Consider the following 21,734-nt stretch of genomic DNA (forward strand, 5'->3'; position numbering starts at 1 on the left):
TAACGTTCTCACCATCGAGCGGTTTATTCAAACTTTTTACATGGAATCGATTTCCTCCTTGCTTTTACGCTTTTGGTACAAAGAACTCACACACGTACAGAGCGCCAAACAGGAAGTCAACACAACCAAAGACACGAGAGCCCCGAGCAAGCCTCTCAAGCGAAGGCTCTGACATCCCGGCGCGACCAGAGAAGGGTTCGGGCAATTGCCGCACACGCCAGGATACACGCATTTGCCTCCGTTGCAGTCCGTATCGCATATTGGGTTGTCGCAATTCAACCCGGTCCAGCCGTCCTGCAAATACAGAACCATTGGTGAAGGCTATTTAGAGGTGATCATGATCAGTAACAAAGTATATACTTTTACATTTTACGAGTACTTAAGTAGCCCTACACGTTACTTGCTTGCATTACTTACTCGAGTTGTTACGATTTTACACACCACTTTCACTCTAGCTTGAACAATTTTCAGTATTTTAGACTAAATTACGCTTAGAATAGCTACTGGAAATGGCTACTTCTACTTTTATTTGAGTGGAAATTTACGATTTTACATGGATATCAATCCTGACTAATTGACCGCCTCTGCCTACATTATCTGAAGACAAAACCAGGCTTTTACCTGGCAGGCGATTCTGCAAGTACCGCTCGACGAATCACATTCTCTGTCGTAAGGTCCTTGTATTTCACGATCCAAAGCACAGAAGCCGCACGCGTTTTGGCAATTCGCTCCCCAATATCCTTTCTGGCACGAATTAGCGTTCTTTCCGCGATCTTGAGCAAACGCGACTACGAACAGCGCGGCAAGATAGATCGGAAAAGATGGCAGCCTCATTTTAGAGTCTGAAACATGGTCAGTTGACACATTATATGTATGAACCAGAGTTGGATAACTAGAGAATTTACAAGTTTTCCAAATCAGATAACAGTTAGAATTATAGCTACACTTTTTTTTCAAATAGGTTAGAATTATAGGATCTCTGAATTCGCAAAAAACTTATGGACATTCAATTTTCTTCAAAATTAGAAATAAATAATATGGCAATCAAGTTCACTTCATATCAAATCATACTTCATTTTTATAGGCATGAGAATGGCAAATGATTGGTACAGCAAGCTTGGTTCTTTTCGCACGATAAAGTTCTCTGGTATCTTTTTCAGGAAAACCGGGAAGTAGATTAGAATTAAGATTTGAGAGTAGAAACATTTCACAAATTAGATTAGTATTAGATTACCGGTATTTTGCTAAAGTTAAACAACTAGAATTCGTTGTCAGGCTGCTTCACAAACTAATACGTGTTCCAACGCTAGATCACTCGTTATCATACTGGCTGCCAGAAAGTTCTACCTTCAGTACCAACAGAGGTGCAGGCGATTCGCAATGCTAGATCAATAAGGTGACATTGACACTGAAATGAAATCGATAAAAATGGATTCTGATCAATGGCGTGGTAATGCCGACATCACGAGATGGTGAAGCATCTGCTGAAGTGATTAAAAAAAGGCAATCGGATTTCACGCCATTGATGACAGCTCAGCTCGTGAACTCATCGGACCTTCGCTTATGCTTTATATGAGTTGAAATAGCGAAGCCCTTCTTCACATCACGAAGTCCAAGTTATTCTGAAGAAGATGAGCAAAAGGTTGTTATATGCAGACTTAGACAACTATTCAATTCAATTTATTTCTAAAAATTTTATCATTTCAATACACCGCAAGACTGCGATACAATGAATGATCATTTTAGTTGTTTAATTTGACTAATTAAAGCGAAATGGTGCTAATCTAATTCTTATCCAATTGCCAAATTCTTCTACGCTCTCCCATTTTCATTCTAATCTACTTTCTAGTTTTCGTGAAAGCTATAGAAAGAACCGAGAACCGTACATTGCGAAAAGAGCCAATAAGCTTGATGTACAGATATTTGCCCTTCTCCTGCTTATAATAATGATTTAATATGAAATAAACATGATTGTTTTTTTTTCTTTTGTGAATTCACTAATTCTAACAGTGATCTAATTTGGGAAAAATGTGCGGCCATAATTTCAATTTTAATCTGATTTCGAAAAGCTGAAAGTTATGTCTCTTCAACTCAGCTGATGCTATTTTGGAGGACCTAGTGCTGCTGCTCACCTTGCTGGTATTTATGCTATCTGTGGTCTGTGGTGTCGGTTCGTTGCAGTTTGGGTGTGAAGCTCCGTAATTAAGCATTCGCAATCCGAAGACCGGGCCGTTACACTGTGATCGGATTTGCAGCCGCGCGAATCGAATGTCCACATTTTTCGAAATAATGAAATGACAATATTTTATTCTGGCTCAGGGCGATGTTCAAGCGAACCTGAAGCAGTTCAATGATGCAATCGCTTTCACAGATCCATTCCCTTCTGTTTTCGAATTCCCATCCTATGTTCAATCCGTCTAATTTCATCAGCTCAGTTCAATTGGGTTTATTCATCAGATCCGAACACCAATGCAGCAATAGAAACGACTTGGAGTAGTCTTTCAATGAAACACCACAGCATGTAAATAAGAGTCAGTAAGTAACAGGAGATAGCGACGAAAATGAAGAGACAAGGCGAAATCGGTACATCAGATATGGTCCGGTAATCTGGGACGCAGACTAATATTCACCATAACATGATCTATTTACGAAAGGTCCTGATGTATTCATGATACCTCCAGTAACAGCTATCACATATATGCATGAGTTACATTACGTCCTATTACACTGTGTACGTACACCGTCCGTCTTGTGCGAATGACGATGACAGCATCTCTGATTGTATTGCATTGTCGTATGCATAATAGGGCTGTTCATTATTAAAATATTTTTCCGGATACCAGCCATTCACTGATTAAATTGTCAGGTTATCCTAAAAAAAAAACACTGCACACCAAATTTGGTTCAATTCTAACAAGTATAAGACTCCGCAGATCACAGTGAAATTTTCAATTTATTAGGGAAAATAAAAAAAAAATTATTTTTTTGTCAACCCCATGAAATTGTTGAGCTGTTTTCAGAGACGATGGAAAACAAATTTGACTCAATTCCAACTTGTAGAAGCGGAGTTTGAGTTTTTCGTTGATAATTCTCGGATTATCTACTTGTTGGAATTGAGTCAGACTTGTTTTGCACAGTCTCTGAGGGATTACCAGAGAACCCGTCCCTTGGAGAACCCGTCCCTACCAACTCGGCCCTCGGAGAACCCGGCCCTTGGAGAACCCGGCCCTCGGGAAATTTTGCATATCAAGCACGCGTGGTCTACTTGTTGTGGTATTCACGGTGCTTTTCGACTACTCTGGACCTCGGAGAATGCGGCCCGCGAACAATTTTGTATTAAAAATGCATTAAATGTGAAGCCGGCCCTCGGGAAATATTGTATTCACCGGCAACCCTAATATCCCACCCCGGCAACCCTAATATCCCACCTCCACCAACCCTAATATCACACCCCCGGCAACCCTAATATCCTAACCCTAACCCTAATATCCTCCCCCAACCCTAATATCCCCCTCCCCCAACCCTAATATCCCACCTCCGACAACCCTAATATCCCACCTCCACCAACCCTAATATCCCACCCCCGGCAACCCTAATATCCCACCCCCGGCAACCCTAATATCCCACCCCCGGCAACCCTAACCCTAACCCAACCCTAACCCTAATATCCCACCCCGGCAACCCTAATATCCCACCCCGGCAACCCTAATATCCCACCCCCGGCAATCCTAATATCCCACCCCGGCAACCCTAATATCCCACCCCGGCAACCCTAATATCCCACCTCCGGCAACCCTAATATCCAAATCACACGCCCGCTTCTCGCCAAGTCAATTCAACAATGAGCCGACCACGCGTGATCGATATGTGAACGTCGCGTTCTCTCCCGCGCTCGGCGCTTGCGCAATCTGATCTGATCACGCCGTGACTGCGTGACCTACGCATGCCCTGACCTCCTTACAAGACCGACAAATAAGTTGATAATAACATTATTACTTTATTAATTCATATTAATACTTGTGAATACACTTAATTTCTAAATTTCCCGAGGAATTCACCGAGGGCCGGGTTCTCCAAGGGCCGGGTTCTCCGAGGGCGGAGTTGGTAGGGACGGGTTCTCCGGCAACCCTCTGAGGACAGCAAAACAATTTCATGGGGTTAACAGAAAAATAAATAAAAAAATTTAAATTTTTCCTACTAAATTAAAAACAATTTAATTGGATCTGCGGAGTCTTATACTTGTAAGAATTGAACCAAATTTGACGTGCAGCGTTTTTTAGGGTAACCCGGCAATTTAATCAGTGAATGGCTATAGAATCCGGGAAAAAAAGTTATTTTTGAACAGCCCTAATGCATAAGGTAATAGCAGAGCAGGTGAATAAATACGACGAATAGGTTTCACGAAATAATAAATTAGTATACATTTCTTTTCGTCAAAAATTCTATTCAAGTATAAAGTCTATTCAGACAAAATCACCCATGGTGAACTGTTTTCGTAAGTTGAACGATACCAGAAAGCATACTTTTGTGAGGTGAGCAACAAGCCTATTATGTGGATTCAGCATCAGATTATGTAATCTGATCCATTCGAACGGTGCTAGTCCGCGTATCATTCACATCGCGCGCCTTGCCGCACAATTTCTTCGCCGTTTCCCGGATTTCGCTGGACCCGAAGTAGTAGAGGAACGGGTTGAGACATTCCGTCACTCGCAGCACTCCGTGAGCAACTATCGACATTGTCAGAGCCTGATAATCCGTCATTTCCCGGCGCTTGAGCATGATAAAGAGTTTGGTCCCGTAATCGACAGTATAACCGATAAGGAAGCTGATAACAATAACTACCAGTTGTCTCAAAGCTTGTTTTTGGGCAGTTTTCATGGCAGAATTCGACGACCTCGTCACGCTTGATTTTCGACAGACTAAGAAGATGATGATGAGGACACAGAGTGCGATAATCGCGAGTACCGGTAGATAAACCCCAACAGTCATGGAGAAAGCGATCAAGTATTGAATGTTAGTTGCGTTTGATTTTATGTCGAACATGAAGCCTGTGCTTTTCTCCACCATTCTAAAACCAAATGGATATGGCGAAATTAGTAACATACAGGTGAGCCACGATGCGACCACGAAGTGCGCGCATTTTCGGGGTGTCATTTCGCCTCTGGACGCCAACGCGTAGACAACGCTTCGGAATCTGATGACAGTCAGCAAAAGGACTTGATAAACGGTGACTACAGACGTCGCGAACTCCACAGTTATTGCCGAATAGCAGAAGAAGGTCGGGAACTTGATATCTCGGAAAGTAAGATTCACCTCCACATACAGCGGACTGTTGCAGGACGAAATGATGTCTGACAAACACAGACCGATGATTATCACGTGAAAAGCAGATCTTCTCATCTTCAGCACTGTTGCGATCATCAGAGAATTGGTGGCCAAACCGACTGCCGCTAGAACCGCAAATATCGTTCTTACGACAGACAGCTCAACGTAGCTGTAAATGTCTGATGGATAAAGCATTTCATCTTCCATGCCTGACATTTCGTCGTTGTGGGTGCACTCTATATCGCGATATGACTTGTAACCATGCGTTCAAATCGCGTGACAGAGATTATGAACACAATGTGTTGAAAGTTCGGGCAATTAAAGGCCCTCTCTGCTCATTATCCTTAATTTAGAGACACTCTGATTCAAGTATATCTGCCGATTACGAGCCCACGTCACGCTGAAACAACACAATTGATCCGAACCCCCGGAAAAAAGTTTAAACACACCCTACATTGCAAGGGGTGTCTTAAAAGGCCTGGGAGGGGTCGTGTTACTTACAAGTTACAAGTCAGCAGATATGGAATCATAATTGAAAATATAGGCCTGGGTTAACCGATGTAGGCACAACACCATGAACACTGAACAGCAACACAATTGATCCTGCCCCCACAAAAAAAGTTGAAACACACCCTATAATCTGCTTTATTTTTAGGCTCTCTGCTTTTATCCTTTATTTAACACACTCCAATTCTGGTAGCTGCATGCTGATTACGACCCTATATAAATTACCCCCGTACTCCACTAAGAATGAATAAGATACACCCTTCCTTGCGTCATTTTCAGGCCCTTGGGATCATTATCCTTGATGACCCGAATTCAAGTTGCTTCTGATGATGATCCCTCACCAGTCACCACACATAACTTGTCATAACATCATAACTGACCCCCATACCTATAGGCTTACCATACGTCCTCTTTTAAGAGGATTTGTCCTCTTTTTTGACTTTTTTGAAAGTGTCCTCGGAGGACGCCCTTTTGTCCTCTTTTTTGAGATTTTGTCCTCTTTTTTGAAAATTTAGGTCAGATTTAGAGCAAATTGCGAGTGATATGCCGCAAATTAGCACAGAAGTGACGCTCCGGCGGGTATTTCGGAGTGAAAAACGGTGATTTTAGCTCTGAGCGAAAAGATGACCTTTTTTTTTTAGTCATCCACCTTGCAATGTGGAGAGAAAAACAAAATTTTGAGCTCTGAGCGGAAAAGATGACCTTTTTTTTTTTTTTTTAGTCAACCGCTCGCAAAGTGGGAAAAATTCACCGGTTTTTGAGAATTCTACTCCGGTTTTGCAAGTTGCAAATTTCTGAAAAAGTGTCCTCTTTTTAGATTAAAATATGGTAAGCCTACCCATACCCCACCAAGAAGTTGAGACACGGCGAAAATATAAAGCCCAGAAAAAGACCCGACGAAAGAAAGCACTCACAAGGAATGGAAAGAACTAGAAAGGGCCGCGGCTTAAAAAAGATCAGCGTCAAAAAGTACTGTGACATCGGGCACTCTATAGGCCGAGGTGGATGGTCAGTCTAAAAAGATCGCAACTGCGTGTCGTTCGATATCCTCCTATCTGTTCATTACATCGCATTGCGTCTTTTCGCATTGTACATTGCATGTGACTTGTTCAGATGAAAAAATATAACTCAACGATTATTATTATTACACTGCTTCATTTTCATCCGCTGAAATGTTCGCTGTACGAGCCATTCATGTTCTGTGCCTGACACCGGATATCCTGGGCCGTTCCATGACGATCGTCAACCATGTCGATCAAAGCACTATATACGCTTTCTAATTTTAGTATACCAGCGTTGACCGTTTTTGACAATTGTTTCATTTCTTGTGATCCTATGGTGCTTTTCGACCTCGAAGGTCATTTTTACACCAGGCCGATATTCGTTATGATTCCTGATCTGCCGACTTGTAGCACTGTCCAGTCCAGTGGCCACTTCTATGCTTTTCAAGACAGCGCTCTTGGGCGATTAAAGGCTCTCATCTCCTTATAATCAACTTACATACATTCCGATTGAATTTGCTGCTGATTATGACCCCTTCCCCGCCAAGTATCTACTGGAAAAACACCTTAAATTGCTTCATTTTTGGTCTCTTCGTTCCTATTTTAAAGACGTTCCGATTCCAAGTAGCTGCTGAATACGAACCAACACCACGCCGACACAATGTAATTGCCCCACTCCCCTACAAAATATGTTGAAACAAACCCTACACCCTCAATTTCCAGGCCCTTTCAGCTCATCCTCAATCTACAGACAAACTTTTAATTGCTGATTCCGAGTCCAACGACACAATTGACCCCCATCCAGGGTTGATTATCGATTACCGAAAGCATCTGGATGCCAAATCGCCGTTCATATTCGAAATAGATTAGAATTTAATAAAAATACCACGGAATATACCTTATGGAAATTGCCAACACTTCGCATCCCACACTAAGAACGAAGTTGAAACACCATGTATTGCTTCATATTTCAAGTATATATAGCGAAAAATCATAGCCGGGAGAGCAAATTTTGCACATTACCAAAAGCCCAATTTCAACGACTGAATATCAAAGCGCTCGATTTGCGTCAAGCCACGCTTCAAGGAAAAAACTTCAGACCGTAAGATGGAGCGGTCAAGCCTTTTTGGTCCCGGTCGACAGCAGGGCCGTCAGTCCGCTGGATCCGACCATGGAGAGAACGTAGTTTCTGGAGTCATTGAATCAAGGAATCGCAACAGGTGGATTGATATCATAATGCCAAGTCGTTGAAGATAGCTACACTTGAATAATATTTTGATAGTGAAATGAACCCAAATATTTTCGGCCGACACTAGTCAGGGGTCATCCTCAACAACTAGTAGATAATTATGAAGAACATTGTATATGGGCGATAAGATTGTTGATTTACAAAGCTCTTTTTAATTCTCTACTAATTGCTGACGAGTGTCACCCGAAAATATTCGGGTTCCATTTCAATATCAATATTCATTTAATTGTATATTGAAGTTCTGTACCTCCAAGAAGCTCTTCAGATAGCTACATGCATATCAAAAAGAAGAGGTGGTTGTAACATAGCACTAGTTTTACCTACTTACTAAAGCCATGGTGTTTTAGACTACTACCACTGCTGCCTCAACAGTTTTTAGGCAGACCTATGTTATTTTTACATTTTGGATTTTGAAAATATAAAAGAATTTTTACGGTGCGGATAAAATGTAGACAGTCAGTCACGATGTACTTTTTACTTTTTCCGAGTACTCAAGTAGATGTTTTGACTATTGCACTATTTAAACGGGTATGTTTTTAGGCTACTTCTAATTGAACTTTTAGGCATAACTACCGACTTTTTACACACGACTATTAAAAGTAGAAACTAGTTTTGGAAAAGTTTGCATCACTTCAGGAGTCAGAGCCACGCAAAACAGCGCCTGTATCACGATAACTGAATATATTTTTGAAGATTTCATCTCTTTATAGTAGCATTAGTCATTTTGGGCACATGGCGAAGATACAGCATGTAATTTTTAGAGTAAACGCATTCACCCCTTGTCTAAATCTACTTTTTGAAACTGCTTACTTGAGTAGTTTTCAGACCTCTCTTTTTCTGCTTCCACTTGAAGTAGTTTTGACATGTCTGGGGAATTGCTACTTTTACTTGTAATTCAGTAGAAATTCACGGTTTTACTTCTACTCTAGACTACTTACAGCATCTGTCTAAAAGTAATGCTACTCTGCATAAAATAAAATACTCTGATAAAATGCTACTCTGTACAAAGGATACGGCAGGGAGGAGTAGCTTCTCAGCATGTAGAAGGAGATGAAGATCATCGCAACGAGAAAGAGAGCGTTCGAGTAGAGAATGGAAAGCTGCATGGATTCTCCTTCCGCGATCTCGTTCTTCCTCCACAGAATCCTGAAAGCAGCTTTCATTAGCCTAGGGCTGGACAAAATCAGTATAGGGATTCAAACTAAGTGTTGCTTATTGTGAACAACAGTATGAAAAATGTGACCACGTAGGGAAGATAATGCTAGTTCTTCATCCCGTTAACAAATATCTGGTATATTTGGATCTTATCTATTTCATGGCACTTTGTGACAACGCTGCGGGCTCATCACCATGTCACAGATCACTAACGTGTGCAGTAGGGCTGTTCAAAAAAAACCTGTTCCTTCAGATTTCACTGGCTACCTGATAAAATTGTTAGGTTGGTTAAAAAACGCTGCACACCAACTCCGGCTCCATTCTAACCAATAGAAGCATGCAGTAGAAAGTTTTGAATTTATCATTAAACAAAAAAAATAAAATTGCAACATTTTTCTGGCGACGCCATAAAATTGTTAGGCTTCAGTAGAGATGATGCACACCAAATTTGGCTCAATTTCAACCAATAGAAGCGAAGTTATTGCAGTAGAAAAATTTCAAATTCCATGATTTTATAATAAATAATCAAAGAGTTCTTAGTTAACCGTAAATACTATTTTATTCAAATCCAAATTTTTCTACCGCAATAACTTCGCTTCTAGTGGTTGGAATTGAGCCAAATTTGGTGTGCATCATCTCTACTGAAGCCTAACAATTTTGTACGGTCGACAGAAAAATGTTGCTATTCTATTTTTTCGTATTTTAATGATAAATTCAAAACTTTCTACTGCACGCTTCTATTCGTTGGAATGAAGCCAAAATTTGTCTGCAGCGTTTTATGAATCAACCTAACAAGTAGCCAGTGAAATCTGAAGGAAATGTTTTTTTTTGAACAGCGCTAGTGTGTAACTTTGTAGGCTACTGCACGAGTCACCTGCTGTGACACGACCAATTGAGGTTTACCGTTTTCCGCAGTGGAGACTAGCATCCAAACTATAATTCTCATTGGTAAATTAATTCTTAGCGGCAAGGAGATAAAATACTAGAATGATCGTGCCCAGCCCTAAATATGGGTCGTTTAGAAGCAAAATGCGTCATAAAAATCATGTTGAAAAGTGAAAAAACCAACATACCGTTCGTCTTTCTCTTTGCGTGAAATCTTCTTTGATTCAGATTCTGGCAATCGGTCGTAGATTTCTTTGGCGATCGCATCTTCGCGTTTCTGAGCAAGCCTGCAGAAGAAAAGTTGTTCACAACGGAGACCAGACGACAGAGTTGAATTACTAGGAAATATTCAACTACTCAACAAATTAGATTGACAGCACTGATAGCATCACTTCTACTTGTTGGAATTGAGTCAAATTTAGCGTGCAATGATTTTTTTCAGCCAACCTAACAATTTTGGCGCTTATTCGATATACCCCCGAGATCAAACATATCAAAGTTTATAAACGGAAAAATAAATTCATTTTTCGTGTCAAGTACGGAATATTAGGGTCGGAAGTGGGTTAGGGGATTACAGATATTAGGGTTGTGTGAATGACGTATATTAGGATTAGGGGTGATAAGATCCTCGAACTAGCGTCCGAAACCCCCCACCCTAATGTATTTTATCCCCACAACCCTAGTATCTCCCACTCCCAACCCTAGTATCCCTCTGCCACAACCCTAATATCTCCAACCCGAAGCCCTAATATAGGGATACCATAACCCTAACCCACTTCCAACCCTAATATCCAGCACCCACATCTCCAATTCCATCCCAATCCCAACACGGAAAATAATTAATTTTTCAGTTTATAAATTTTGATCTCGGGGGGGGGAGGGCGTATATCGAAGAAGCGCCACAATTTTAGCTAATATCCGCGGAAATCTGAAAAAATAAGTTATTTTTCAACAACCCTGCTACACAGTTTATTCAAATCAGACTAGAACTAGAATGACTTGATTCGCAAAATATTGAATTAGATTCCGTCTTCCGAATTAGAAAGATATACAACAAAAATCAAGTCATATAATATCAGAGTTCATTCCCGTGTAAGCACGAGAATAGCAAATGTCTGTACACCAAAGCATGGCTCTTTTCGAACTAGGTATTTTCAGGAAAAACAGAAACTAGAGCATTTCACAAATTCCATTCCCGACATTTCGCTTATAACTAATATATAATTCTGACTAGTTATTATCTAGTCGTGCAAGTCTGGAGGAAGACGTCACATTTTTAATGAAAATAACTTACTTGTGCTTCAGTTCAAACTTATTATTCTTGTACGCGATTGTGATGAGGTAAGTGCTAAGAAGCGTGACCAGAGCAAATGGGATTGGCATGTCCATCAAGTCCATTTGATGAATGCGGATATACAGCCCTGGAAAGAGTAACCATAACATTAAAAACCTATTTACCGGTATCAAGATAACCTCATATCATGGCCAGTGGCTAGGTTACGATTTTGTTTGCCACATTGGTTCAACTTCAAAATCAAGAGTTAACCATGGCCAAGACATATGGCCGAACGCCCGAACCGGAAATTAACTAGGAATTCCATAAACTCAATTCTTGTAAAATGCGTAAAATAGATATAACTAGGGCTAGTTTTTGCAACTTTTGCAATTTTTTTACAGCTTCCTAGATTCCGATCTATGTATTATGATGCTTCAAGCTGTTTATTGGAGGGATTTCATAGTGCAACTTTTTGCAAATTTTCACACCAATTTCTACTGCAAATTTCATCAAATATTGCGTCAAAATGTAAAGTAGTGATTTAAAAACATGCTATAAACTATTTCTAGTATGGTTTTATTCTCTTTGATTTGCATAACAAAGAGCTATATGATGGGTTAACTATAGCTGCATCTCAGTGATCTCACTGCATATTATCTTTGACACAATTGTTTGCAAACAAGAAGCTCAACTATCGCTGCCCAGCACGACCGTGTCCGAAAAATATGTGAATAGATCACTTTATTAATTTTGTCGTTTAAATTTGAGGTAGTTTCCCATTTCAGGAACGAGAACGACCAGGCGAGACCGCCGAAAATTATATTTTCACTGGGTGAACTTATTCAGACTATTGATTTTGTTGAAGTAGCCAAGAGTGAGTTTTTCTGCAACACCTTGGGTCAACTTAGGGGGTTTAGTGTGTCTTATTCGACTTGTTTTAGGGGGAGAGGGTTATCGGCATTTTTGGGGAAAGTTATTCCCGGATTGCGCAATTTTCATGCTCTGTACCGGGAAATAATATACCGTAACTTTGGCAGTCTCGCCAGAATGTCCGTGAAATGGTAAAGTAACAAATTTGAGAGCTCTGCAGGAGCTAGGTAATACAATGGAACCTTCTGAGTATCTCGTACCCTACAAAAATTAACTTTTGTCAAAATTAAGTGCAACTTTCTCACGATTTTAGTGCAACAAAAAATTGACCTAGATATATTCCAATTTGATTCCACGGCGACGAAACATCCTTTAACACAATAAATTTCAAAAAGAACACTTACAAATTGGAACAGCAGATATAAACAATCCATGAATATAGAATATGATGGACGATCTTCTAGAGACATTTCTTCCGAAATCCCTCAGAAGCATTTCTTCCTCCTTGCTAAACTGTCCTTTGGGCGCCATCTTTCAGTTTGTACGCGTTATCGCAGAAATATCTCGAATAGCGAGTTTGAAATTCAGTACTCAAGTAATTCGCAAATTTTGAGACGTGGAAGGAGCGCGGTGTTGATGTGTCAATTTTCGTCATCTAGCGGTACATCACGCACGACTAAACAGCATTATTGAGAGAGATATTCTTTATTTGTCATCCGTGCAAATCAGTAACATACATAAGAGACATATAACTCGGTGAAATGCGACATATATATGACATATAACTCGGTGAAATGTGACATATATATGATGTGCAAGGTATAGATATAATAGAATCATCAAAGCCTAGCCATCCAGCCCGGGAGCACCACTGAAGTTGTTTCACTCAAAACAAAACGTAGGAAAAACAACAGCACATAACATCATGGACCAATTAGAGGTTGAATGAATAAAATAAGGACATTTCAAACATAATTTAGCGGTAGTTTGGAATCAAATAGTGAATTCAGTTTTCATGGTCGAAATATTGTTTTTTTACCTCGCAAAGATGTGCTCATGATTATGATCGTAAAATGAGCAACGTATCTTTCTATGTAAATTACTATGTTTTGATGATATGTGATGGGACATTTCTACTTTTAACAAGTTGAAATACAATTTTAGCGCACATAGCCTTTGTAAACTTTGGAAACGAATTTGGATAGTAGATGGAAAAGGTGAAGTTCTGCACTGATCAAAGATATTGCTAGATTATTGAATATTTCACAATTTACCGTACTCCAATTTATCGTCATCGAATAATTTGATCAGAGATCTATATATAATTTTACATAAATATCACATAAAGACCACACTCGGCGCATTTCCATGACAATATCGTACGCCTAACTGGTCACGTTTAGTATCAGCGAAAAAATTTTGCGGGCGCGAGTCATGGCGAAATTCGTGATTGCGGGTATGATTTACATTAGAATTTCCCCTGAGAATTTGTCATAATACATTCGAATGATTGCATTAAGTTTGATATTTGGTCGATTTGAATATTTTGTTGTCATAATCATATGTACATTTTTATAACTGCAAATCAATAGAATACACTACAAACCACGAGACTACAAGACCATGAATAATAATGAGAGTTGAGACCAAAGCCCGATTGTAGTAGTGGTGAATTTTATATTTTAGTCTGTAGATTACAATTTTCACTTAAAAAACTAAAAAATCCACAGCAAATAATCACTACCGGTATATTACTATTATTATTACTTTTTTCTGCATTAGTGCAAAAGTCATAAAGTCATCACCACTAAATAGTTTAAATGTCTTATTTTAGGTTCGAGCAGCTGTCCATACTTTGCAAAAACCGAACTTCTAGCCGACCAGCTCGCCATAAATCTACCACATTTTGAGGTGCTGTTCAAAATCGGTTTATTAACGAATCAGAATTTTTGTAACATATCAAAGCTTTTTTTAAAGATCCATAAAATCGTGAAACCGCAGGAACAGTGGCTGACGTGGTTACAGGATGTTTGCGATAAGAATAAATGGGCGCATGGTAAAAGCCCTATTATTTGGAGGGAGCTTGTGGACCGAGGAGGCAAAGGTTTGCTGATTGGAGGATTCAATGACTTCATGGAATACGCGCAGGTCAGTAGAGGAATTTCTTCAGGAAAAGTAACTGAATCAATAGCCCTAATTTTCTGCGAATTTATGGGATTATTCTGTTAAAATGAAAAAAATTACTACAATTCATTGAGATCAAATATATATTTGATAGAGCCCGGCCAATGTCAGATTTTTGAGTCGATACTAATAATACTGATAAACCGATAACCATGTTATATTCAGCTGATATTCAAAAATTAAATGCACATTTCGAAAAGAGAGGATAATTTAAATAACTTTACAACTATTGCTTTACTTCTACATGAAATCAACTAGAAAGGCAGCATCTGGACACTTGTAAGCTATAAGAAATAGATCAATATTCCCAGTGTAGTGATCAGATTATAGTTCTCTCTACTACCATGCTGTGATGTCACGAAAATTGCCGATATTTTTCAACTTTATTGGCCGATACTGATATTTCTCTTAAAGTGTGAGAGACTCGATATTATCGGCGATCTGGTAATCAATCGGGATCTAAGACTAATTTGCGGTAATATTTGCCAATCTCTCGAATATGGTTCGCTCCAATTGTATGTTTGTAATGTTTCATAATTTGAAAACGTTGCCAGATAGCTGTAGCATGTAAATACATGTAAATACAGTTTATTGCCCATATCACAATTTACTGCTGCAACATTTGTCTGCTACCAACCTTTAGCAACTAGGTCATTCTACATGTTTAATCAGACTGATTACAGCAAAATGACTGTAATCTAATTTGTGAAATTTTTCTATGTTCTCATTTCAATTCTAATTTCTGGTTTTCTTGAAAATGCCACAGGAGAACTGCATCGAGCGAAACGAGCCAAGCTTGTAGTACAGACATTTGACATTCACGTGCTGAACTTGACTTCTTTCTAATTCAAAGTTTAATTTAATTTAAGTTTTTGTGAATTCACCAATTCTCAATTCCTATCTGATTTTGAAAAAACTGTCTAGCTAATCTAATTTATAGATGCTGAAAATTTTCTAATTGTCCAACTCTGTCTGTTACGATTTCAGTGTTACTACGGCGTCAGTTCGAGCGTCATGACGGATCTCATGTTGAAAATGAAGGCAGAAAACGAGAAAACAACAAAGGAAAAACTGAAGGAAGAAGAAGACCTCCGTAATCTCAGCAAGCCGATCCACGTCTGCATCACAAAGTAACACAATACGCTCGCGACAGATTTGCACAATCTACTGGATTTTCGAAATGTGAAACTAGAACTAGGACTACGCACTTTTCAAAATTGATGAACCGGAACTACTCACTTTTCAAAACCCGCAACTAGAACAACTCGCTTTTTAAAATCTGCTACTAGAACTAGAACTACTGAAAAAACCAACAGTTAGTTGACCATCAATTAACTAGAGTGGTAATTTGTGCAAGTGTGATTATTATTGGGTTCCATTGCAATCAGTGAATATAATCATTCTTTTCAGCGCATCAAGCCAGACCGCCTACAATCTAATCGCATCCGTCGCCAGCGGAGAAGTGTTTGGGAAAGGGGTCGAGATTTCTCTGAGGCTATTTGACACGCGAGAAAACTTGAAAAGACTCCACGGTAAGAATAAAAAAGCGAGTCTAGTGTACTTCCTTATCCTCAAAAACATGACCATCACCAATCACGGTTTCCCATGAACATGTCAACATTTATGACGTTCAAAATTGGGTTATTATTTAGGGTGCAATTGGGAGTTGGGGTATCGTACGATTAGGCTTTTGTGTCCTAATATCAAAAATGAGGAAAAAAATATCATTATAGGTTTGCCGATAATATCGAGTCAATGTCATACATTGAAGTCAATATCAATATCGGCCATTAGAGGTCAAATATTTCATGAACAGGGTAGCAGGCACATTGTTGGTGCTCAAGTAAAAGTAGAAGTAATATTGTAGATTTCTACTCAAGTATAATTATAATTGTAGATTTACAATTAATTTAAAAAATGAGTATCATCAGCCTACTTTTGATTAAAAACAGAAAATTGTAAAGTAGAAATCCTTCGATACTTACCACCTCTGATTACAAGCGTCCAAATGCAGCAGTTCTAGTTTATTTAATCTCCAAGTATATCAATGGCTTAAATTATACCCAGTTTTAATTTTATTCAATATGGTTATCGTTTGGGTGACATCTAGATACTTACATATAAACACTCTTCACAAATATGCCGAAATACTGTATTTCACGTTATATCATTGTAAAATTATTTAACAGGCGTGGAAATGGAGGCGGTGGATCTGGCTTACCCTTTGCTACGTAAGATCGTGTCGACGCCCGACATTGAAGTTGCGTTCAAGGACGCGACAGCCGTGGTTTTTCTGGACGAAGTCTCGTTTCAGAATGAAAAAGGACAGACTGACTCGAGGTTTGTTACCTGTCAGTTTCATTCTACTCTAATTTCCGGTCATCCCGAGAATGCGACATGAGAACCGGATCTGGAAAAACTGGCCAAGATTTCTGTACAGACATTTGCTATCCTTGTGCCTATGACAATGAAATCTGATTTGATATAAACTGAACTCTAATTTGATGTATTTCTTACTGATTTGTAAGTTAATGGGATATCCAAGTTCTCTTGAATTCAGTAATTCTAATTCTAATCGGGAAAAACTGTAGTTCTAATCTCATTTGGAAGAATTTGTGCAGCTATCATTCTTATTCTAATGTAATAGGGAAAATAGTGTAGCTATCATTCTACTTTTGATGTAATTTGGAAAAAAAAACTGTATAGCTTTAATCCTAATTCTAATCTAATATGGAAAAACGGTGTAGCTATCATTTTAATTCTAATCTAATGCGGAGAAAATGTGTGGCTATAATTTAGATTCTAAATCTAATTTGGAAAATAGGTGTAGTTATCATTCTAATTCTAGTCTAATTTGGAAAAAATGTGTGGCTATCGTTCGAATTGTAATAAAATTTGAAAAAGATGAAAATTTTCTAGTCATCCAACTCTGCCCAAGGCTGACCTGTTGCTCGAGTTTGTTGCATTAGCATGGCTAAAAATGAAGGTATTTCCTGACTCTGAAAACTTGCTTTTTAGGTCATCTTGGTTAGAACGAAACGCAAAACTGTTCCAAGTCTACGGCGTGGCTCTCAACAGTTACGCTCTGCCGGAAGTGAAGGTGAATTAGGATTGAAATTTTATAATCGCTGCTTGCTGTGACCCGGTATGTTTCTGACAGGTCATTGTTTCTGGCAAAGGCCCGATTAACTTCAACACTCACGTGCTCGTTGACACTGCCACGAATTTATCGAAACAGAATATTGTCGCAGCTTCACGATTACAGGTACAGAAAGTTATGTGTTGGTGATTTAAAATGGAGTTGGTTTGAATAGCTTACAATTGCGAAAAATTAGGCCGAAATGCCAGTGCGCTAATTCTAATTTAATTTCTAAAATGTTTCATGCTCTCATTTTAATTCGAATCTAATTTCTGGTTTCCTGAAATTGCTGCAAGAGAACTGTTTGGTTGAAAACGGGCCAGGTTTGCTGTACAGACATTTTCCAATCTCGTGCTTATGAGAATGGGTTTGATATGAAGTGAACTTGAAGTGAATTTCTTTCTAATTCTAATCAAGTTTTTGTGAATTCAGTGATTTTAATTTTAATCTAATTTGGGAAAAATGTGTAGCTATAATTCTAGATGAAATCTAATTTGGAAAAACTGAAAATGTTCTAGTTGTCCAACTCTGTTTCAGACAGGCTTATGTTTATGAAAAAAAATGTCCAGCAAATTAATTTAATTTGTATGAATGGTTTGTGGTACAGAACTCGCAAATGAAAGTAGAGCAATTAAATTAAGTGTTTTATGTAAAGATTTATATTGCGGTGAATATTCTATTATTCTACAATGTAATTTACTTTTAAATAATATATTCAAATTGAAATATATATACCTGTCATATTTAGTGATGCGATTGTTGATACACAATGTTCTTTCCAATTCTGCTGACAATTGCTGACGATTACCCCTGATAAGTGTCAGCCGAAAATATTCAGGCTCATTTCAATATCAATCTACCATTCAATTGTATATTGAAGTTGTGTATCTCCAATAAGCTCTTCAAATAATCTACTTTGTTACAGGAAAGGCGTATGCGAGCCATAATTGCCCGCAGATTGAAAATCAATTCTGTCGGAGTAAAGGACGCAATCGTTTGGGGTGATTGCGCCTACGACGGGGCTGAAAGGACCCACGCCGATGTTTCGATTGCGCGTTGTCATGGTTATGATGGAGCTGTTTGGGGTCCGGAATGGTTTTCAAGATCTGCGGTGGAAATGATTCATGACGAGTGGGATTGATTTTTTTTCAATTTTATTATATATCTTATATATGTGTTATAGTTTTATATATTATATTCCTTCATACTATATTGATATTTCATATTCTAGTAATCAGTATAGCCGGGCAATGACTGAGTGACTGGGAGAAATAATTTTTCCAAAAACTGAAATGATACGCCCTTTTGCCACTAAAAGTGAAATCATCAACTAGAATTATAGTTTCGATGCTATTTTCCACTGAGCAAGCCTTGAACGTCGTTTGGTTGCATCGTATGTAGTACAAAGCTATACACGAAATGATATATCCAAGAAGTCGCGATGAAGTGCTGCAGAGCAATGAAATAGGTATGATCGAAAAAATACAACATTACATTTAATGTGATGTAAAACTGACATTATGTTTTTTGTGATCGCATAAAATGTCCATATTTTAACATTCTACATCTTTGATACTGTGATAACGTTATAACGAGTGACGCTCAAATCGAAGCATACTTGATTTTTCCAAGCCTTAATCGGCGTTAAAATTATTTTTTTTCCAGCAAATGGCTTTCTGACGAATTCGTGTCGGAGCTGAAAAGTCACCACGAGGATATGAACGGAATTTTAAATCACGAAACAAGCACGAGTTCCGCATCGGCGCTGTCCTCGCTCATGCGCGACTGGTTTCAGGGCACTGGGAACGGAGAAATTTACTCGTTGGGAGTAGAAAGTGAAGGTCGGTGTCAGCAGCAAAGTAATTCTACTTTGCGAAGTACTTGATAATTTCAAGTTTCTTAGGCCCAGAAAACGTAGGCTACTTTTACTTTCTTGCGAGTCATTACTTCTACTTTCACGGCATTACTTCTAGCTTGCGGCTATTTGCACTAGTGGTTATGATTTTAGACTAATACCAATTCTACTTCAAAGTTTCACTATTTAGGCAAAGCAAAGATTAGATGACTCAATTTTTACTTTCTCACTACTTCTAGTTGTATTTGAGATAAATTTATGGCGTTACTCCTATTTCTACTTCCACCTCTGGTTATCAAAATTTAGGATACAAGAATAAGTAACCTGCCCACCGTAAATCTTATAATTGACCATCCGCTGTCGATTATCAGGCTGGTACGGCGTCAAAGGCTGCGTGTTCTCTCTCCCTGTCAAGTTTGATTCTGCCGGAAGCTATCAAGTCGTTTGGGACATCGCTATCAGCGAAGAGGCCAAAAGGAAAATCGCGGAACTGGAAATTCAATTAAAAAAGGTTAAATTTTGTTTCCCGTCTTTTTATATTCCTACATTTGTATTTTTGTTGGTTAATTTCATTACTCTCACTAATCAACGAATTTGTGTTCAGGATATCATGGAGGTATTCCCGGAGCAGGTCCAGATTGAAGAGCAAAAGGTTAGAAGCAAACTGTTTATTATTATGTCGTTTGGTTGATTCATCCAAAAAATATTCAGGTGCAAGGCAAAAACAGTATTGGATGAAATCCACCAAGCTAGTCTCTGCTAACAGAAGGAGTTTTACTATAACATAAAACTAGTAGATTTAGATTAAGTCATTTGAATTATTTGAATTTTCATGCTGGTGACGCCATATTTAGTGATAAGATTGTTGGTATACTATTTCCCTTCCAATTCTCTAGTATTTGCTGACAATTACCCCTGACAATTGATTGCTGAAAATATTAAGAATAATTCCAATATTAATATATTATTCAGTTGTAATAGTCTCTTGAAATATTCAGGTGTTTGGTGACAACTCGGAGACCCCGGTATTGCACGAATCGGCAACCAAACCACTTGCAGATAAACTTGAAATTATCGAGGAAGAAAATGAAAATTCGAATGAAGGAGAAACGAAGGTTTGCGATGGCAGTCAGTTGAATTAAAAAACGTTCCCAATATCTGATTGCTGAATGCTAGGCATACGAGCATTCAACTCAATGGAAAACGACAGTGGAGCTGTTCAAAAATAACTTTTTTTTTCAAAGTTCAAAGGCAACCCCATCAAATAAAATATTTATTGAAAGAATTTCCTCCCATAAATACTATTTTTTTCACGTCCAAAATTTTCTACTGCACTAACTTCGCTTCCACTGGTTGGAATTCAGCAATGGAAGCACTCCGAAATACCCTAAACGTCTGAAAATCGGCATTGTTCGAACAATCGCTCGATGAAAATGGCCATTATTAGGGTCATTGTGTTGCAGCGCTCCTGTCGGAGGAACAATGCAGATTTTTTGGCTTTTAGGGCTATCTTGGGGTGGTTATATTGCCCTGGCAAGAATTTTATTGATATTTTCGGAATCATTCGGACTCTAGCTTTCAATTAATACCAGTTCTATTTACTTTGAGAGCTTGGGTCCCCAAACATAGCACTACCAATTATGCTGCTTTTACATTGCTAAGGAGTAACCACAACAGTTGCGTATCTATCCGTACGTTAGTAATCTATTGACAAATCCTGCTAAAAGAGGCCATGTCGTAGGCCTACTATTATGTCCATTGTCCATGGACCATTTATCTTTCTTGTACGATGGTAATTTGTCGGTGTAATTACGCGTACGTTTCAGCGGAAGGTTTTTGATTTTGCAGGAAGAAGCGGGGGATGAATCGACGGAAAAAATAAACACGGACGAAGAAATATAGCGAGATTTTGAATACAAGTTTAATATTTAGAAATTTTCACTATACAATAAATTATTATACGCAATGGACTTTTGCTGAAGCGTGTGTTGCAGAGTTGGTCGACTAGAAAATTTTTTTAGCTTTTCCAAATTATATTAGAATTTAAAGCTAGTTTTTTTCCAAATTAGATTAAAATTAAATTATAGCTACAGTTCTTATCAAATTAGATTAGAATTACTGAATTCGTGAAAACATGGACATTGAATCCAATTCAGTTCATATCATAGTTTATTATCTTGAGCAGCAGGTGTTTTGTGTTGCCTCAGTCGCTGAGTACCGCACGTGAGATTGATTGAAGTTTAGGGCCGGCAGATCACACGTGACTGTGGAGGCCGAATTTTGTTCGA

At 38.6% G+C, this 21,734-nt stretch overlaps 4 protein-coding genes across 4 annotated transcripts; 1 reads left to right on the plus strand and 3 right to left on the minus strand.

The window, feature by feature from the left end:
- Nucleotides 1-1,005, minus strand: LOC145454915 (uncharacterized). The gene is made up of 2 exons (XM_080332849.1): nt 622-1,005; nt 1-294 (listed from the first exon to the last, which is right to left on the minus strand). The coding sequence occupies exons 1-2, from the start codon at nt 832-834 to the stop codon at nt 37-39; spliced, it is 471 nt and encodes a 156-aa protein (XP_080188975.1). The 5' UTR covers nt 835-1,005; the 3' UTR covers nt 1-36.
- A 3,564-nt stretch (nt 1,006-4,569) lies between these two features.
- On the minus strand, nt 4,570-5,541 carry LOC145455960 (somatostatin receptor type 5-like). The gene has a single exon (XM_080333991.1). It carries the CDS (start codon nt 5,539-5,541, stop codon nt 4,570-4,572), a length of 972 nt encoding a protein of 323 aa, XP_080190117.1.
- A 2,231-nt stretch (nt 5,542-7,772) lies between these two features.
- On the minus strand, nt 7,773-12,920 carry LOC145455323 (translocon-associated protein subunit gamma-like). The gene is made up of 5 exons (XM_080333291.1): nt 12,673-12,920; nt 11,417-11,543; nt 10,311-10,409; nt 9,097-9,228; nt 7,773-8,022 (listed from the first exon to the last, which is right to left on the minus strand). The coding sequence occupies exons 1-5, from the start codon at nt 12,797-12,799 to the stop codon at nt 7,950-7,952; spliced, it is 558 nt and encodes a 185-aa protein (XP_080189417.1). The 5' UTR covers nt 12,800-12,920; the 3' UTR covers nt 7,773-7,949.
- A 700-nt stretch (nt 12,921-13,620) lies between these two features.
- LOC145455312 (putative malate dehydrogenase 1B) lies at nt 13,621-21,416 on the plus strand. The gene is made up of 14 exons (XM_080333270.1): nt 13,621-13,724; nt 14,103-14,179; nt 14,246-14,416; nt 15,440-15,582; nt 15,863-15,984; nt 16,642-16,792; nt 17,471-17,552; nt 17,613-17,717; nt 18,517-18,722; nt 19,257-19,432; nt 19,818-19,957; nt 20,051-20,098; nt 20,445-20,561; nt 21,295-21,416. Exons 1-14 carry the CDS (start codon nt 13,703-13,705, stop codon nt 21,346-21,348), a joined length of 1,614 nt encoding a protein of 537 aa, XP_080189396.1. The 5' UTR covers nt 13,621-13,702; the 3' UTR covers nt 21,349-21,416.
- Nucleotides 21,417-21,734: the final 318 nt, after the last annotated feature.

The sequence above is a fragment of the Botryllus schlosseri genome, chromosome 14 (genome assembly GCF_051294905.1).
Source record: "Botryllus schlosseri isolate E-star chromosome 14, Bs_hap1, whole genome shotgun sequence".
Lineage (NCBI taxonomy): Eukaryota > Metazoa > Chordata > Ascidiacea > Stolidobranchia > Styelidae > Botryllus > Botryllus schlosseri.

Excerpts from the sequence above, each read along its gene's own strand:
- LOC145455323 (XM_080333291.1), bottom strand. The coding sequence starts at position 12,799 with ATGGCGCCCAAAGGACAGTTTAGCAAGGAGGAAGAAATGCTTCTGAGG. Across the intron at positions 11,544-12,672 it reads TATATCTGCTGTTCCAATTT|GGCTGTATATCCGCATTCAT; the intron begins GTAAGTGTTCTT and ends TACTCTTTCCAG. Across the intron at positions 9,229-10,310 it reads CGCAAAGAGAAAGACGAACG|GATTCTGTGGAGGAAGAACG; the intron begins GTATGTTGGTTT and ends AGCTGCTTTCAG.
- LOC145454915 (XM_080332849.1), bottom strand. The coding sequence starts at position 834 with ATGAGGCTGCCATCTTTTCCGATCTATCTTGCCGCGCTGTTCGTAGTC. Across the intron at positions 295-621 it reads CTTGCAGAATCGCCTGCCAG|GACGGCTGGACCGGGTTGAA; the intron begins GTAAAAGCCTGG and ends CTGTATTTGCAG.
- LOC145455312 (XM_080333270.1), top strand. The coding sequence starts at position 13,703 with ATGGCGAAATTCGTGATTGCGG. Across the intron at positions 13,725-14,102 it reads GGCGAAATTCGTGATTGCGG|GTTCGAGCAGCTGTCCATAC; the intron begins GTATGATTTACA and ends GTCTTATTTTAG. Across the intron at positions 16,793-17,470 it reads AAAGGACAGACTGACTCGAG|GTCATCTTGGTTAGAACGAA; the intron begins GTTTGTTACCTG and ends CTTGCTTTTTAG.
- LOC145455960 (XM_080333991.1), bottom strand. The coding sequence starts at position 5,541 with ATGTCAGGCATGGAAGATGAAATGCTTTATCCATCAGACATTTACAGC.